This window comes from Schistocerca serialis, chromosome 6, assembly GCF_023864345.2.
Source record: "Schistocerca serialis cubense isolate TAMUIC-IGC-003099 chromosome 6, iqSchSeri2.2, whole genome shotgun sequence".
Lineage (NCBI taxonomy): Eukaryota > Metazoa > Arthropoda > Insecta > Orthoptera > Acrididae > Schistocerca > Schistocerca serialis.
In genome coordinates this window covers 315,747,011-315,766,772 of record NC_064643.1, presented here as the reverse complement: position 1 = coordinate 315,766,772, position 19,762 = coordinate 315,747,011, and the positions used below count along the sequence as shown (strand labels likewise).

The following is a 19,762-nucleotide window of genomic DNA, read 5'->3' as shown; positions in this document are numbered from 1 at the left end:
TAACATCACCAAAAAGCAGACGCATTGAGCACCTTTTTGCTCAAGAGCCAATCCTGACATTGTAGCTTGGCACCTTGGACTGCATATAAACATGTCAAAAAAAGTTTTGCATCACCTTGGTTCCGAGAGTTCCAGAACCTGTACAGAAAATTGGAATAGAGATCAACATAAACATCATTTCTGCTGTTTTCATTGCTCATGAAAACCACACATTGAATGCTGTATCACCATACAGCAAGACCTTCAGAGGTGGTGGTCCATATTGCTGTATACACTGATACCTTTAATACCTAGTAGCACGACCTCTTGCATTGATGCATGCCTGTATGCATCGTGGCATACTATCCACAAGTTCATCAAGGCACTGTTGGTCCAGATTGTCCCATTCCTCAATGGCAATTCGGCATAGATCCCTCAGAGTAGCTGATGGGTCACGTCATCTATAAACAGCCCTTTCCAATCTATCCTAGGCATGTTCGATAAGGTTCATGTCTGGAGAACATGTTGGCCACTCTAGTCAAGTGATGTCATTACCCTGAAGGAAGTCAGTCACAAGATGTGTACAATGGGGGTGCAAATTGTCGTCCATGAAGACGAGTGCCTCGCCAGTATGCTGCCAATATGGTTGCACTATTGGTTGGAGGATGGCATTCATGTATTTTACTGCCGTTACAGTGCCTTCCATGACCACCAGCAGCATTTGTCAGCCCCACGTAATGCCACCACAAAACAGTAGGGAACCTCCACCTTGCTGCACTTGCTGGACAGTATGTCTAAGGCATTCAGCCTGACCAGGTTGCCTCCAAACATGTCTCCGACATTTGTCTGGTTGAAGGCATATGCGACGCTCATTGGTGATGAAAACATGATGCCAATCCTGAGCAGACCATTCGGCATGTTGTTGGGCCCATCTGTACCATGCGGCATGGTGTTGTGGTTGCAAAGATGGATCTTGCCATAGATGTCGGGAGTGAAGTTGTGCATCATGCAGTGTATTGTGCACAGTTTTAATCGTAACATGACATCCGGTGGCTGCACTAAAAGTGTTATTCAACATGGAGCTACCGGTCATCCACTGCAGTAGTAGTACTTGGGCGGCCTGAGCGAGACATGTCATCGACAGTTCCTGTCTCTCTGTATATCGTACATGTCCCAACAACATCGCTGGTTCACTCTGAGACACCTTGACACTTCCCTAGTTGAGAGTCCTTCCTGGCACAAAGTAAAAATGTGGACGCAATCAAACCATGGTGTTGACCATCTAGGCATGGTTGAACTAAATGAAACATGAGTCTTTTACCTCTTTTCTGGTGGAATGACTCGAACTGATTGGCTGTCGGACCCCGCTGTCTAATATGTGCTGCTCATGCATGATTGTTTACATGTTTCGGCTGGTTTAGTTACATCTCTGAACAGTCAAAAGGACTGTGTCTGTGATACAATACCCACATTCAATGTCTATCTTCAGGAGTTCTGGTAACCGGGATGATGCAAAACTTTTTTTGAGGTATGTATTATTATTTGGTGACCTACATAAATTTGTATGTTATGAGCTCCCAGTAGACTAACTAGCTATAGTAAGGGCATGATAAGTGCCGGACACAGGTACTGATCATTAAAAGTTTGCACCATTTGTCATCTGTCGTCTGTTGTCTCTTCCAGTTTGCTGCCACCCTTAGTGGCCCCAAAGTTATGACACTGTAATTGTCTAATGAAGTGTTGTGTTTTCTCTATGAATGGATGATTATTTGATTAATAACAGTGATTGTGCTTATTTAAATGCATTATGCAATATGATTTAAATGCATTATGCAATATGAGACATGATCACAAATGTTTACTGACATTTTAATGTCATGTTTCTTCTACTCATTGAGTTGGATTACAACAGCCATAATTTAATTTCATGTTCATTGGTAAAAATATGTACCACATTTGAAGATGACCATCTCTTAATTGCATGTTCACAAATCAGTGTTGCTTCTGTTTCAAAATTTATGACATAGCAGCTCACAACTGTGTGTTGTCAGTACTGGAAGAAAAACAAGAAAACATTCCCCCTCTCTCATCATCTAACCCCAAAGTGGCTGCACTTCCTATCCGTCAACGCCTGAGGTAAGCAACCAACTTTACTTAACTCATGGCTGAATTCGCCACCGTCGGTTAAAACTAAGCACATCTTACTGTCTTTGAATTTTTATTTGATTCTGAGCAGAAAAATTACACTCTTAAAAAGTTCGTAACATTAGTTGAAGCTTTTGGATTTAGCTATTAGTTGTTGGATACATATTATTATAAAACACGGCTGAGAACCGCAAGCCATACAAATACTTCATTCGAGGCAAATGCGGCCTGTAGGCTGCAGTTTCATACCCAGTGAGTTAGAGTAAAATAAGTACACACACACACACACACACACACACACACACACACACACACACACACACATGTACGCATGCACTTATGCCCTATATGATGTTAGTTGGACCAACGCAGTATTTGGACAGGTGGAATGGTTGTGGTGGGGTAGTGGGGATAGTGTTGAGTAGGGAGAGGGAGGCAGGAGGCAAGGAGAGAGACTGGAGGTGAGTGGCTAGTAGGTAAGAGGGAGGCAGCCAGTTTGCTGACTAGGAATGCTGGAGAGAAGGGTGACAGGTACATGGGCTCGGCACATAATGCACAATTATAGATCCCGGTGGGGAGCAGCCCCTGGGGTGGGTTGGGGTGGGTTGACAGGGCAGAAGAAGGGGAAACTGCTGACTGGAGGGTGCGAGGACAGGGCTGTGACACCCCATATGGGTTCCTTCACAATCTCATTAAACCCTGTAGCCATCAACAGTACTGTCATTTCAACAACTGCCATCCCTACCACACCAAAAAATCCCTGCCATAAAGCCTAACCTCCTGTGTGTGACGTGTCTATTGTGACAAGAAATCCCTTGCCCAATATGCTGAAGGCCTCATGCAGATCTTCATAGGCAGGTAATACACATTCCCCCTCCCTCCCCCCCCCCCTTTCCCCCGTCCAAACCTAATCCACAAACAGATTTCCTGTGCCACATTCTCACACATCCCCAATCCTCCCACCACTCTCGAGAATCAGATACGAAGGAGCACTCTCCTTGTCACCCATTATCGTGCTGGACTGGAACAAGTGAGGCAAATTCACTGCCAAGGCTCATCCTGCCATGAAATGAGGCACATCCTATCCCAAGATCATTCCCAATCCTTCCAAAAAAAACATTTTCTAACCTGTGTGTTCTTCTGCTGCCGCTTTTTGAACAGATTTTTTTTACCTACCTAAGTACATTATATTGTCAAAAATTGATTATTTTCATTGTTATAAAGTGGTATTCCATCTCCCACCCTACCTACACAACATGCTAGTCTGTCCATATGCCACAGGGACCAAGGTGCAAGAGCTGCCCTATCCACCCACCCAGCACCTCATATTCCAATCCTGTCACAGGGTTATCCTACTCCATCAGAGGTTGGGCCACCTGTGAAACCAGCAATGTCATATACCAACTCTGCTGCAAACAGTGCACAGATTTTTATGTTGGTATGACTACCAACCAGTTATCAACCAGAATGAATGGCCACTGCCAAACTGTTGCCAAGAATAAAGTTGACCACAAAGTGGCACAATATGCATCTGAGCATAACATTATCAATTTCAGTGCCTGCTTTACAAACTAGGACATCTGGATCTTTGCTTCCACCACCAGCTTCTCTGAACCACAGAAGTGGGATGTAGCCTTACAACACATTCTCTGCTCTAGTAATTGTCCTGACTTCAATCTCAGGTAACCCACTGTCCATGTAAACTTCACCTGACAGTTTCCCCTTCCTCTATCCTGACACTCCCTCCCAGTTCACATTCCCACACCTCCTTCAGCGTGCACTGCTCCCCACCGTTTCTGACAACTGTGCTTCACATGCCTAGCCCATGCAACAGCCACCCCTCCCTCCCACAGTCCTAGTTGGCAAGCTGGCTGTCTCCCTCCGAGCCACTAGCCACTCACTTCCAATCCCTCTTCCTGCCTCTCTCCTCCCTCTCCCTTTACCCACCCTACCTAACACCACCCCCACCACAACCAGTCCACCTGCCAAAGTACAGTGTTAGTCCAGCCAGCACAGTGTAAGGGCATAGGCATGCGTGCGTGTGTGTGTGTGTTTGTTTTTTGCTTTAGCTCATCAAAGGATAACTCTGGAAGTTAACAAGTTTTCTTTCTTTTGAAAGTGCCTGTCAATGACCCAATGCTTCTGCTTTTCGGTAAGTGCTCTCCTTTAATCCCAAAGTATTTACATTCTGCAAGAACTTTCCTACAACATTCATTATACATAAGTACATCATCTGCATAATGTTAGGGCTTTGATATTCAACACAAACAATAAGGATGCCAAGACATTAGCACAGGATTTGCCTGACTTTACTTCTGCATCCGTTAGTGGCTGTCCATTGAAGATAACATGATGCATCCTCTCTACTAAGAAATTTTCATTCCAGTTATAAATTTCATTTGTATCTCTATATAACTGCACTTTTGTTAGTGTTTTTTGGGAGTAAAAAATATACTGGATCCACCTTATTGCCTTGATCCATCATTTTCAGGATGTCATGTCATAAATGTCTGGATTGGGTTTTGCATGACTAGACTCCCCGCTTATTGCTGTCGAGGAGGTCATTCTGTTCTATACAATATTAAGTTTGAACTCAGATACCTTTCTTGTAGATGTGTCTGATCTGTGCTTTCTTCCAACCACGGAGCACAATTTTTTATTTGAGGGATCTGTGGTACACTATTGTTAAAATGAGAGCCAAGTCATCTGCAAATTCTGTACAGTATCTGACAGGAATTCCATTGGACACTGGAGTCTTGTTTAATTTGTGCAATTTAAGCTGTTTTGTGACACTAGTGTACCCTAATTTTCTCATGTACCTCTTTCTTGTTATATTGGTGCTGTTGTATATCACTCACAATATCAGTTATTTTCAATTGTTAGCAATATTTGTGCATTATGGTCAGTTTATTTGTTCAGCTGTACTGTAATATACTTTATTACACTGAAGAGCCAAAGAAATTGGTCCACCTGCCTAATATCATGTAGGGCTGCCACGAGCATGCAGAAGTGCCACAACATGATGTGGCATGGACTTGCACTGAAGTAGTGCTGGAGGGAATTGACACCATGAATCTTGCAGGGCTGTCCATAAATCTGTAAGAGTACGAGGGGTGGAGATCTCTTCCGAACAATACATTGCAAGGCATCCAAGATTTGCTCAATAGTGTTCATGTCTGGGGAGTTTTGTGGCCAACGAAAGTATTTAAACTCAGAAGAGTGCTCCTGGAGCCACTCCGTAGCAATTCTGGATGTGTGTGGCATCACATTGTCCTGCTGGAATTGCCCAAGTCTGTCGGATGGACAATGGACATGAATGGATGCAGGTAATCAGACAGGATGCTTACGTGCGTGTCACCTGTCAGAGTCATATCTAGGTGTACCAGGAGTCCAATATCACTCCAACTGCACATGCCCTACACCTTTACAGAGCCTCCACCAACTTGAACAGTCCCCTTGCTGAAATGCAGGGTACATGGATTCATGAGGTTGTCTCCATACCCGTACACGTCCATCTGCTCGATACAATTTGAAGTTAGTCTCGTCTGACCAGGCAACATGTTTCCAGTCATCAACAGTCCATTGTCAGTGTTGACAGGCCCAGGTGGGCATAAAGCTTTGTGTCATGCAGTCATCAAGGGTACACAAGCGGGCCTTTGGCTCTGAAAACCCATATCAGTGATGTTTCATCAAATGGTTGGCATGCTGACACTTGTTGATGGCTTAGCATTTAAATCTGCAGCAATATTCAGAATGGTTCCACTTTTGTCATGTTGAATGATTCTCTTCAGTTGTCTTTTCTCCCATTCTTGCAGTTATGTCAGAGATTTGATGTTTTACCAGATTCCTGATAGTCACTGTACACTCGTGAAATGGTCATTTGGGAAAATCCCCACTTCATCGCTACCTCGGAGATGCTGTGTCACATCACTTGTGGGCCAACTAATAATACACATTCAGACTCAGTTAAATTTTGATAACCTGCCATTGTAGCAGCATAAACGATCTAACAACTGTGCTAGACACTTGTTGTCTTATATAGGCATTGCCGACCACAGCACTGTATTCTACCTGTTTACATATTTCTGAATTCGAATACACGTGCCTATACCAGTTTCTTTGGCTCTTCTGTGTATATTTGAACTTATATTTAATATTATAACAAGTAAGCATTTGATCTTTTCTTATTGAAAGCACTATATTTTGTTTGAACTGTTTATGCACTACGTCCAGACGTGATATTAAAGCTTCATCACCAATAGCAAATTCGTTAGACACAAATATGACCAAGCCTCAATGTTTTATAACCATGCCTGGTTTGTTCTTCACATTAACAGTGACAGTTCGTCCTTCAACTATGTGCTTCAAAATTGCCGCATACGGACGCCACCTAGACCACTCAAATTCTTCAAACACAATTACGTTATGAACACGAGGGTCATATCCACTAAATCCAAATTCGGAACAAAAAGGATGATAAACATGTTGTTTATGAGAAACGATTTTTTCAATCAAGGTGGACTTGCCTATATTTGTGTCACCATAAAGGTACAATTGTTTTTTATGCACCACCTTGGACCGAAAGGCCTGGTTATACCAGCGTACCACGCGGCCCGCCCAGCCATTATACTGCAAATGACACTCGGACAGCGACCTGACTATAAGCTTGTTAGCCTGAAAGGATTCAAAATATTTTTCAATAAAACAAATACGTGACCAGTTATTAACTAAAAAAGGGTCCGTATAATCTATAGCATTCGTACGTTCGGCCCACCTTAGAACATGAACGTTAATAGACAATGCAGAATCATTACAATTAGAAACAGGATCCGAATCATATTTTGTTATGTAAATCAAGGCGGTTTTCCTACTCCTACATTTTTGGACATCAAATACACCATTTATACTACCAAACATAAACTCAAGACCACTCCTAACCTCTGTTAAAAGCTTTCCCTCGCTCAACATTAGGTATGCATGTATGCATGTTAAATTACCTTGTGCAAAAGGCTCTTCAGAAATACAATACTCAATAAGATTCCAAATAGCCAACACAGTGTTAACAAAGTGACGTTTCCCGCCAACAGAAGTAGCATCTACTGTAATCAGAAAGCTGTCGCTACGCCTTTTATACCCCTGCCGGCGAGGCGTTGCGCAAGCGTCTGGAACATGTCCAAGCCGGTCAGGCACGTCCTGGCCTGCACACGGCCTTGAAGAAGTTGCGTCATTGCGAAAACGCGGAATCGGCCCACAAGTAATACTAGGTGGGCGCGATTCGCTTTCTAATGGGGCCCCCAATAGGTTGTCACCCGGAGCGGATGGTCCTGCAGCTCCGAGTAAGTGCGCTGGCATGCGCGACAGCGGCATCTCCCATCCGTTGTCAAAGTGATGTTGTGCAGCATCTTGACGTGTCCCGTGCTCCGTTGAATTAGAAGCTGTGTTATGTTGGATATTTTGGGCTTGTTGACTACTACTGGTAGCATTTTCATACTGGCTTCTTCTGAATCCCAGAGCAGTAAACAGATTTTACGCCATCCTGAAATGTCCAACACATAATACAACCTTGCCAATGCTTGCCACCTAAAATGTAAACAATACTCATACTGACAGGAACACTGCCACCGCTCTTTTTCCTTCGACAACTTGTGAACAAGTCTATATTTTGTTCTACCCTGATTGGGAGACCTCACTGCCCGTGAGGCCATTTTCAAGGATGGCCTTCGGCTGTGCATCTGAGCAGGACTTTGAGGTTTGTATTCACTGTGGTTCTAATAATTATACCATAAAGGCCTGTACCGTCCCTGTCGGAAATCGTAATATCTATGAGCACACCTTACTCCATTTGGCATAAAAACAAATTCTCTGTATGCTTCCCTGAATTGCCGTATTAAATCATCCAGGTTTGGCTTATAATACCAGAGTTCTTCCAGTACAATTACAGCAGCTCAATAATTAATCTTGTTTCCATAAAATGTAATTGCTAACTCATCAATTCTTTCTTGACTGGTAGGAACAAGGAAGGCCAGGCGTAGGTCGTTCGGGTAATTTCTTATATGGTCCCAGTTGCCATAAAAAAAAACCAACGCAGACATTAGCTGTAAACAACAATCTTTATTCAGAATGTTACTGTCCCCTTGCGTTTACAAAAGGTCATATACACTCTATTTCTAACAACAAACGTTAAATATTTCACTTCACTTTGTACTACATCATTCTTAGCGGGTTCATCTCCAGCAATTTGCAAACCAATATAAAGCGGATTCACACCTTGAAATATCTTATTTTTTGCACGACATTGATTCTCCAAATCAGTCCATGATTTAACTTTCGAAATATCTGCACTTGTCTCCGGCTTGGAATAGGTTACAAACTTGAATCGATTCTTTCTAGTGTACTTACGCCAAGGAACGCCAGATGAACGTTCGGGTCTCAGACTAAATGGACCTATTTTATTACTACACGCTATATGCAATTTTTCCAAAGCTCCTTGGAAAGAGAAAGAACTTGCCCTTCTTCTAACAGCCATGTACCGCAAGTCTCTAGAGGAACGGAGGGTTCCAAATGATTGGAAAAGAGCACAGGTAGTCCCAGTCTTCAAGAAGGGTCGTCGAGCAGATGCGCAAAACTATAGACCTATATCTCTGACGTCGATCTGTTGTAGAATTTTAGAACATGTTTTTTGCTCGAGTATCATGTCGTTTTTGGAAACCCAGAATCTACTATGTAGGAATCAACATGGATTCTGGAAACAGCGATCGTGTGAGACCCAACTCGCTTTATTTGTTCATGAGACCCAGAAAATATTAGATACAGGCTCCCAGGTAGATGCTATTTTTCTTGACTTCCGGAAGGCGTTCGATACAGTTCCGCACTGTCGCCTGATAAACAAAGTAAGAGCCTGCGGAATATCAGACCAGCTGTGTGGCTGGATTGAAGAGTTTTTAGCAAACAGAACACAGCATGTTGTTATCAATGGAGAGACGTCTACAGACGTTAAAGTAACCTCTGGCGTGCCACAGCGGAGTGTTATGGGACCATTGCTTTTGACAATATCTATAAATGACCTAGTAGATAGTGTTGGAAGTTCCATGCGGCTTTTCGCGGATGATGCTGTAGTATACAGATAAGTTGCAGCATTAGAAAATTGTAGCGAAATGCAGGAAGATCTGCAGCGGATAGGCACTTGGTGCAGGGAGTGGCAACTGTCCCTTAACATAGACAAATGTAATGTATTGCGAATACATAGAAAGAAGGATCCTTTATTGTATGATTATATGATAGCGGAACAAACACTGGTAGCAGTTACTTCTGTAAAATATCTGGGAGTATGCGTGCGTAACGATTTGAAGTGGAATGATCATATAAAATTAATTGTTGGTAAGGCGGGTACCAGGTTGAGATTTATTGGGAGAGTGCTTAGAAAATGTAGTCCATCAACAAAGGAGGTGGCTTACAAAACACTCATTCGACCTATACTTGAGTATTGCTCATCAGTGTGGGATCCGTACCAGATCGGTTTGACGGAGGAGATAGAGAAGATCCAAAGAAGAGCGGCGCGTTTCGTCACAGGGTTATTTGGTAACCGTGATAGCGTTACGGAGATGTTTAATAAACTCAAGTGGCAGACTCTGCAAGAGAGGCGCTCTGCATCGCGGTGTAGCTTGCTCGCCAGGTTTCGAGAGGGTGCGTTTCTGGATGAGGTATCGAATATATTGCTTCCCCCTACTTATACCTCCCGAGGAGATCACGAATGTAAAATTAGAGAGATTAGAGCGCACAGGGAGGCTTTCAGACAGTCGTTCTTCCCGCGAACCATACGCGACTGGAACAGGAAAGGGAGGTAATGACAGTGGCACGTAAAGTGCCCTCCGCCACACACCGTTGGGTGGCTTGCGGAGTATAAATGTAGATGTAGATGTAGATGTATACTTAAATTGTAAATAGTGGTTAATATGTTAAAAAAAGAAAAGAAAAAAATTCTGTTCACAGCATGTAGCTTACACAGTTCTTATAGTGATATGGCTTTTATTTTTTTTTAGGTTTTCTTGAGAAGAATCGTGATACATTCAGTGCTGATCTTAAGCAAGTTGTGTATATTTCTAGTAACAAATTCCTGAAAACATTGTTTGCTGAAGACTTCAACCTTACAGATGACACTAGGAAAAGGAATCTTACATTATCAGTGCAGTTCAGAAAATCACTGGAAGCTTTAATGCATACTTTGAGTTGTTGTCATCCATGGTTTGTCCGCTGCATGAAACCAAACGAATTCAAGAAGCCAAAGGTATTTGGATGTAATGTGATAGTCATTGTTCTTAATGTTTAACTTGTAACTCTGAATAAGCTTCTGGTTGGTTGGTTGGTTGTTTGGGGGAAGAGACCATACAGCGAGGTCATCGGTCTCATCGGATTAGGGAAGGATGGGGAAGGAAGTCGGCCGTGCCCTTTCAAAGGAACCATCCCGGCATTTGCCTGGAGAGATTTAGGGAAATCACGGAAAACCTAAATCAGGATGGCCGGACGCGGGATTGAACCGTCGTCCTTCCGAATGCGAGTCCAGTGTGCTAACCACTGCGCCACCTCGCTCGGTAAGCTTCTGGAATAGAAGTGTTGTTGTAGATGACTGGTAGACTGCAGCAAAATAATCATGACAATTTCAAGCTATCTTTATATGTCACTGGCATTCCTTCAGATCAGATAGCTAATAAGATCATTACTGAGTGAGGTAGCATGGTGGTTAGCATAGTGGACCGAGATCAGGAGGAAGTCGGATCAAATCCTCATGTGGCCATCCTGACTCAGGTTTTCTGTGATTTGCCTAGATAATTTAAGGTGAATAGTTCCACTGAAAGGGCATGACCAATTTCCTTCCCCATTCTTCCTTAATCCAAGCTTGTGCTCTATCTCTAATGACCTCCATGTTGACAGGACATTAAACACAAATGTTTCTTATTATAAGGTCATTTTCTAGCAAGCTATTTCATTCACACAAATTCACATTGTATTAGTCACAGCCCTTTGATATAAACAACTTATGTCTTGTTCTGGAAGAAACTGTTTCAATGGAAATGTGTACTATGCAGAAAAGTATCTATATTACTAAATGGTATGTGGTTCGTCACTCATTGTGCACTGTCTGAGTTGCAGGGCAGGCTGCCTATGTAACAGCTTCAAAATTTGATTTTCAGTATTTCGTATAATTATTGATCCAGTTTAAAAACTGAAAGTGGTGTCATAATCTACTCATTAAGAGGTATAATCATATGTTAAAGGTTTAACACTGTAAGTGGAATTAGTTAGGAACTTGAGGCAGCAGAACTTACAATGTGCAAATATGTAGACTGTACTGAGCCAGTATTTGAGAATGAGAACACTTAGTGAGCTACAATAAACTTTATGCATAATTGCAAACATTTATGAAACTTTTTCTTGCTAACACCCACCACAAAATTACGAAAGGGAAAAAGTTTTCCTCTTACTACACTTTCATTGATAATGCAATAGAAGTGCTACATCAGGCATGGCATTTTAATTTATTACCGCTTTACTACTGACTCTGTTTGCAACAATTTTTGCAGGCAGTATGCACTTATACCACTGAATGCATCTGCAAAATTGTGTCATTGTATGACACACAGTTTAGGAGATGTGATGTCATAAACACTGTCATGTGTGAAAAACTATAGTTTGTCCTCACTTATAGTTTGCTTAAAATGGTGTGCAGTAAGACATTTGTTCATAAAATTGGATATACTGCAGTCTAGAATATTCATCTTTTTTACAGTAGGTCACATGTTAATTGTCTTCAGTCATGTTGTGCACAGTATTAATGCTCTGTAGACCAAGGTGTAACTGATTTCAGTTGACTACCATGAAACTAATCAAAACTCAGATGAAAGTCTGCAAAGCAATTGTAGACAGTTTTTTTTTTCCTGAAAGTGTTTGATTAGCAGAAGTTGAACAAAGTGATTCATAGAATTGTTGTTGATTTAAAACTTTACAAAAATCACAGATAATCTAAAAAAAAACCCTCACATGAAATTTACATTTTTTCACAATACCATTCCGTTATTGTTCACTGTAACCAAAACCGTTCTGCCAATATCTGTGATGCTGCTATTTTAACAATAACAAGAGATGTAGAAATAGTACTGCAACATCATATTAAAACAATCTAGTTGGCCAGTTTTAAAAGAAAACCCTTGTAACAACATTAATTTGTCTATCGCGTTAAATGAATAACATTCTGCTCTTGTTATGTCCCCAAATCTAACTGATGAACAGTCAATTGTCCTTTACTGTGGTACTCGCCATCTTTTCCTGTTATATCCTGTCTGCTGATTTTCAATCAGGTCCTAAAGATCTAAGTCATTGCTCTTTGATTTGCTGTATTCTTCCCCACAGTCTTAATTACATACTTATGTGTTTGGGGCATCAACTTTGGTGGTGAGTTATGCTACTCATTGGAATTAAATTTTAGATTTATCTGGAGAATTATAGCAGATACAGAATTGTTTGATTAAAATTTGTCAAATATGATGTTTCATTAAGTGTGTGAGTCTCATATATTGCATATTAGGCAGACCAGAAACATGTGAAACTGTGCAGTTACAGTTTCAGTAAACTGACTTCACTTAATAGCAGTAGCATTTTCAATTGAAATACAATTTTTCTACGATGACTGTAACACACAAAACTATCATGAGCTATGTACTAATGATACATTTGATCTGTATTCCAATACTATTCCATAAATTATTCTTCTCGAGATCATCATCTTATTTTATTTCCTATCTTTCAGTTATTTGACAGAACGCTGGTTGTCCGTCAGCTACGATACTCTGGTATGATGGAAACAGCAAGAATAAGACGTGCAGGGTATCCCATAAGACATACATTCAAAGAATTTGTTGAGAGATACAGATTTATTGCTCCAGGAATCCCACCATCAAATAAGGTATTATTTCATTTCTTATTTTATTACTTTATCTTACTTCACTTCTATTTATAATGATGTGAAATTATTGTGCTTTCTATCAGGATCAGTGTAAGGATTAATTTTCTTCCTTTCAAGTGTGGTTCCATTTCCCTGTGAGAGCATTTCTCATAATCCATGAAGGGAAAGAATTAGTTGAAATGAAGTTGTCATATACAGCTTTACCATTACTGGTAAGAAGTATGCTAACTGGATACTGCTAAAGAATCTGCAGTTTTCTTTGTAATTGATTAAAATCAAATAAGAAAAGGGTATTTGTCAAGTGTATTAGTGTTTTTTTTTTTTGCACTTCTAGAGCTGTAAATAAATGCATAATGTTAAGTACTGTAAACTGTAGTGATTTCTATTACAAGTTCATGTAACAGTAATGGGCTTTATGCTCATAAACAGTTGTGGAAAAGATTTTGTGGAGATAAAAGTGACAACTTTTATATATAAAAAAGACAGCTGTCTGGATATATAAAAACTGAATCTATATCTGCAAGTACATGATTATTCTGCAATTAACAATTAAGTGCCTGGCAGGAGGTTCATTGAACCACCTTCAAGCTATTTCTCTACTGTTCCACTCGCAAACAGATTGTTGGAAAAACAAACACTTAAATCTTTCCATGCAAGCTCTAACTTCTATTTTATTATGATTCCTCCCTACGTAGGTGATTGGCAAGAAAATACTTTCTCACTCTGAGGCAAAGTTGGTGATTGAAATTTCATGAGAAGATTCTGCCACAATGAAAATTGCCTTTGCTTTAATGATTGCCACCTCAGTTCATGTATCAAATCCGTGGTACTCTCTCCTACATTTTGTGATGGTACAGATTGAGCTGTCCGTATTTGAACTTTCTTGATGTCCTCTGTCAGTCCTAACTGATGCAGGTGCCACACCTCACAGAAATACTCCAGAAAAGGGCAGACAAGTGTAGTGTAAGCAGTCTCCTTAACAAATCTGCTACATTTTCTAAGCATCTGCTGCCAATAAATCGCTGTCTTTTGTTTGCTTTCACCACAACATTATCTACATGATTGTTCCAGTTTCAGTTATTCATAATTGTAATTCCAAAGTATTTAGTTGAATTTAAAGCCTTTAGATTTGTGTGTTTTATCCTGCAACCGAAATTTAAGGGATTCCTCTTAGAACTCATGTGGATGATTTCACACTTTTCATTATTTAGTCAACTGCCACTTTTTGCACCATACATATATCTTTTCTAAATCAGTTTCAATTTGTTTTGTTCATATGCTGACTTTATTAGATGGAAGATCGCAACATCATCTGCAAACAATCAAAGATGGCTGCTCAGATTGTTCCCTAAATTGTTTATGTCAATCAGGAATAGCAGAGGACCTAAAACACTTCCTTGGGGAATGCCAGACATTACTCATGTTTTACTGGATGACTTTCCATCAATTACTATGAACTGTGACCTTTGTGACAGGAAATCATGAATCCAGTTCCATAACTAAGACAATACTCTGTAGGTACACAATTTTATTAGAAGTCACATGTGAGGATATTTGTAAACATCCCAACACGCCATTGGAAAGCGGTTGACAAGAGATGCTCATGAGTAAATTGAAGAAGGATAAATGTACTGGGAAAGGGAAACTGTGTGTTTTCCTTTCTTGTATGCAGTGAATGTGGAGCAGTGGTGGAGCCAGCAAGAAGGGGACCAGTAAAAACAGTATTACAACCACTGGTCATCCGAGAGTCGTTTGTGCCACGGTGCAGCAAGTACCTGAAGCCAAGAGTCATGGAGTTAATGACACACCAACAAGGACATAATGAACAATTGAAGAGTGGTAGTTGTTTTTCTGGTTTTTCTCTCATGTCCTGTATGGACGTTTGAATGTACGCAAGAGAGTGGTATTACCATAGCAATTGTTAGTTGTGTTGCGAAAAGTAATAATGAAAATGTTGCACAAAATATATCCCTGTTTGTGAGAAGTGTTGCTATTTATTTAGTAGCACAATAGAGAGAACTTCCGGAAGCATTCCAGGGATCTTCACCACAGTTGGATCAACATGAAGTGGCACAGAAGGATCCGGCCCACTCTGAGAAGAGAGGATAAAGGGAATACTACTTTCATCTAGCACTGTATTGGGTTTGGAAAATATTGCCCTGATATATTGGCCAGGGATGCAACTTCCTGCTAGTGCTGATATAAAACCTACCACAAACCTTAGAAAATAAACAACAGCAGGAAAGAAGGAAAAATATGCCCCAAACTGTGTCAAAAGCATTCTGGAAATCTAAAAATGTGGAATCAATTTGACTTGCCCTGTTGATAGCATTCATTACTTTATGAGAATAGAAAGTTAGTTGAGTTTCACAAGGACAATAGTTTCTGAACTTGTGTTGGCTATTTGTCAATAAATCACTCTATTCAAGATAGCCCGTAATATCTGAATACAGTATATGCTCAAAAATTCTACTGCAAATCGATATTAGTGACATGGGTCTGCAATTTATTGGATTACTCCTATTTCCTTTCTTTGCTATTGGCATGACTTGTGCAGCTTCCCAGCCCTTAGGTACAGATCTTTCAACAAGTGACCAATTGTACATGATTGCCAAGTAACAGCATACTCTGAAAGGAACCAGACTGGTATACAATATGGGCTGGACACCTTGCCTTTATTAAATGATTTAAGTTGCTTCACTACACTGAGGATATCTATTTCTGAGTTACTCATATTGGCAGGTGTTCTTGATATGAACTCAGGAATATTTACTTCATCTTCTTTGGTAGCGAAATTTAGGAAAAAATATTATGTTTTTGTCATTTACATTGTAAGGATAGCAGTACCTTATAAAGTAACATTGGAAGTCTGTGTGTGTTTAAGAGTAATAGAAAAAATTGAAACTTTGATTTTATATAAAGAAATGGGCAATCATAAGAAGAATTCTACAATTTTTTGTAATGATGTCATGCTCTGTTTTAGCTGTAGTTACACTGCCTTACCAAAAACATGAAGCACGTAGAAGACATGATCGGATGTCAATGTAGTTTTGTACTCGTACTCCCTATTGGCAGGTATGTAAATGATTAGACCTGCAATTCTCTGTGATAGGTGGAATAGCCATAAGAGTGCATTAGTATTGTTCATGTTTTGCATTGTTACCAGGCCTGGTGGGGTGCATAAGAGGTACAAACAGTATCAGATCGTGTGTGATCACTGTGAAGGACATGAAACCTTCCAGCACATCACATTCAATAAAGGTCTGCATCATCGTCATCATCATCATCATCATCATCATTTGAGACTGATTATGCCTTTCAGCATTCAGTCTGGAGCATAGCCCCCTTATAAAATTCCTCCACGATCCTCTATTCAGTGCTAACATTGGTGCCTCTTCTGATTTTAAACCTATTACTTCAAAATCATTCTTAACCAAATCCAAGTACCTTCTCCTTGGTCTGCCCCAACTCCTCCTACCCTCTACCACTGAACCCATGAGTCTCTTGGGTAACCTTGCTTCTCCCATGCGTGTAACATGACCCCACCATCTAAGTCTGTTCGCCCTGACTGCTACATCTATAGAGTTCATTCCCAGTTTTTCTTTGATTTCCTCATTGTGGACACCCTCCTGCCATTGTTCCCATCTACTAGTACCTGCAATCATCCTAGCTACTTTCATACCCGTAACCTCAACCTTGTTGATAAGGTAACCTGAATCCACCCAGCTTTCGCTCCCATACAACAAAGTTGGTCGAAAGATTGAATGGTGCACAGATAACTTAGTCTTGGTACTGACTTCCTTCTTGCAGAAGAGAGTAGATCATAGCTGAATGCTCACTGCATTAGCTTTGCTACACCTCGCTTCCAGTTCTTTTACTATGTTGCCATCCTGTGAGAATATGCCTCCTAAGTACTTGAAACCATCCACCTGTTCTAACTTTGTCCCTCCTATTTGGCACTCAATCTGTTTATATTTCTTTCCCACTGACATCACTTTCGTTTTGGAGACACTAATCTTCATACCATAGCCCTTACATTTCTGATCTAGCTCTGAAATATTACTTTGCAAACTTTCAATCGAATCTGCCATCACAACTAAGTCATCAGCATATGCAAGACTGCTTATTTTGTGTTCACAAATCTTAATCTCACACAGCCAGTCTATTGTTTTCAACATATGATCCATAAATAATATGAACAAAAGTGGAGACAGGTTGCAGCCTTGTCTTACCCTTGAAACTACTCTGAACCGTGAACTCAATTTACCGTCAACTCTAACTGCTGCCTGACTATCCATGTAAAGACCTTTAATTGCTTGCAAAAGTTTGCCTCCTATTCCATAATCTCATAGAACAGACAATAACTTCTTCCTAGGAACCTGGTCATATGCCTTTTCTAGATCTATAAAGCATAGATACAATTCCCTGTTCCACTCATAACACTTCTCCATTATTTGCCGTAAGCTAAAGATCTGGTCCTGACAACCTCTAAGAGGCCTAAACCCACACTGATTTTCATCCAATTGGTCCTCAACTAATACTCGCATTTTCCTTTCAACAATACGTGAGAAGATTTTACCCACAACACTGATTAAAGAGATACCTCTGTAGTTGTTACAATCTTTTCTGTTTCCATGTTTCAAGATTGTTGTGATTACTGCTTTTGTCCAGTCTGATGGAACCTGTCCCGACTCCCAGGCCATTTCAATTATCCTGTGTAGCCATTTAAGACCTATAAAGGTCTGCATTTCAATAAAAAAGGCAGATGATATTATGACTGATGCTCACCATCTTTCTGTCATTGATTACATCACGGTTGTGGGGTACAATCATTTTGGTGGAACTGGACATGAAGATGCTCCATATTTGTGTGTTAGGGACTAATCATCACCTGGCAGAGTTTGGAATGGCCTCATTGTGGGTATCAGTTTGGCTGGCTGATCAAATTGTACAGTATCCATGTTTGTGGGGCATTTGGATGAGACAGAGGCTAGATGTTTGATAGTGTGAGTATATGAGAGCAGTCAAATTTGTCGCCAAGGTTCCAGTTGACAACATCTGACTACCACAAGGGGGAATTGCTGTATTATTCACCAAGTGCATTGTGACCCATTCACATCTGTGCCTGCATTTTGAGACCAAGTAAAGAACTCCCTGCTATAGCCTGTGTCATCCTGCACCATTGGTCAAAGACTAGCAGCACCCAGACTAGGGAATTAACATCCCATGCATAGGCTGCCATTAACACCACAATGCAAATGGCTGGTTTTGGACTGATACCATGACTGGAAGCATGGATTCTGGTAAATGGTGTTGCTTTTTGTTCAGTAATGAATTTCAGTCTGTGCCACTCAGGTTGATCACATCCGGTGAGTGTGGCAGTGACTTGTGGAGAGGTCCCATTCTTTCAGTGTTTTGGAGGTGTACAGTGTTGTTCAAATGGTTCAAATGGCTCTGAGCACTATGGGACTTAACTGCCATGGTCATCAGTGCCCTAGAACTTAGAACTACTTAAACCTAACTAACCTAAGGACATCACACACATCCATGCCCGAGGCAGGATTCGAACCTGCGACTGTAGCGGTCGTGCGGTTAAAGACTGTAGCACCTAGAACCGCTCGGCCACTCCGGCTCGCTACAGTGTTGTTCCTCCTGGTGTCATGATGTGGAGAGTCATCGGGTATGACTTCAGGTCGTGGCTGGTGGTGATTGATGGCACAACAGTGTGTCACAAACATCCTCCATCCTCAAACCTCACCCCTCATGTGACAGTGCCATGGAGCCAGTTGTCGACAGGACAGGGCTCAACCACACATACTACATGTCTCTATTCACTACCTGCATGATGTTGAGGTATTCCTCTAGCCACCAAGATCTCCAAATCTGTCTCAGACTGAACATGTGTGTGACCAGTGCAGATATCAACTCTATCCCAGTGACAGAATCCAGGATATCAAGGACCGGTTACAACAGTTGTGGATCACCATGGCCCAGGAAAGATACAACAGCTTTATGACATCCTTCCCAACCAAATCAATCCACATATCTGGACCAGAGGGGGCACAAGGTCATACTGATAAATTAGGTCATACTTGAAGTTCTATGTAAATTTGACTTGATATTGCAATCACTGAAATAATATCAGATACTCTCTCAACCTGGTAAGCTTCACTTCAGTTCCTCTTCCTGTTCTGGGTGCTTCACTTTTTTTGGTGGACAGTGTCTTTTTATTTTGCTATTGTTATGTTTGGCATTTGTTCCAGTTTCAAGTGAAAAATTTGATGTCATGTTATATTACAGAAATAGGGGATCACTTGTCATTGTTAGCTGAGAAGGAATGAGAGGTTATTCAGTTCTCTAATTCGAAAAGATTTTTCTTTTCTTGTACACACAGACTTTTTCCTTCATTATGTTTCTTAAATAAATCAGTTTTATGTGTATAAATGTAATGTGTTGTGTTGAGTATAGACTTGTGTATCATACAGGGAAAAAGTAACATACAGTGCTGAAATATAGCTCAATCACTAGAAATACTGTCAAATTCAGTCACTTCCTCCAGATACACAGAGAAATTAGGAACTGAATGCAAGATATTAGAATACAGTTAGGTGATTAGGAAATGTTCACCACCATCTCCCCTTCTAACATAACCAGCCTAGGTGACGAAAATTTCTTTGAGCA

At 40.8% G+C, this 19,762-nt stretch overlaps 1 protein-coding gene across 1 annotated transcript in view; it reads left to right on the top strand.

Moving 5' to 3' along the window:
• The window catches only part of LOC126484845 (myosin-VIIa-like), a 406,864-nt gene that overhangs the window by 122,986 nt on the left and 264,116 nt on the right, over positions 1 to 19,762 (top strand). The window contains exons 11-12 of the mRNA XM_050108441.1: positions 10,164 to 10,408; positions 12,926 to 13,081. Coding sequence (XP_049964398.1) covers positions 10,164 to 10,408; positions 12,926 to 13,081 — 401 coding nt within the window. The remainder of the gene's footprint in view (positions 1 to 10,163; positions 10,409 to 12,925; positions 13,082 to 19,762) is intronic.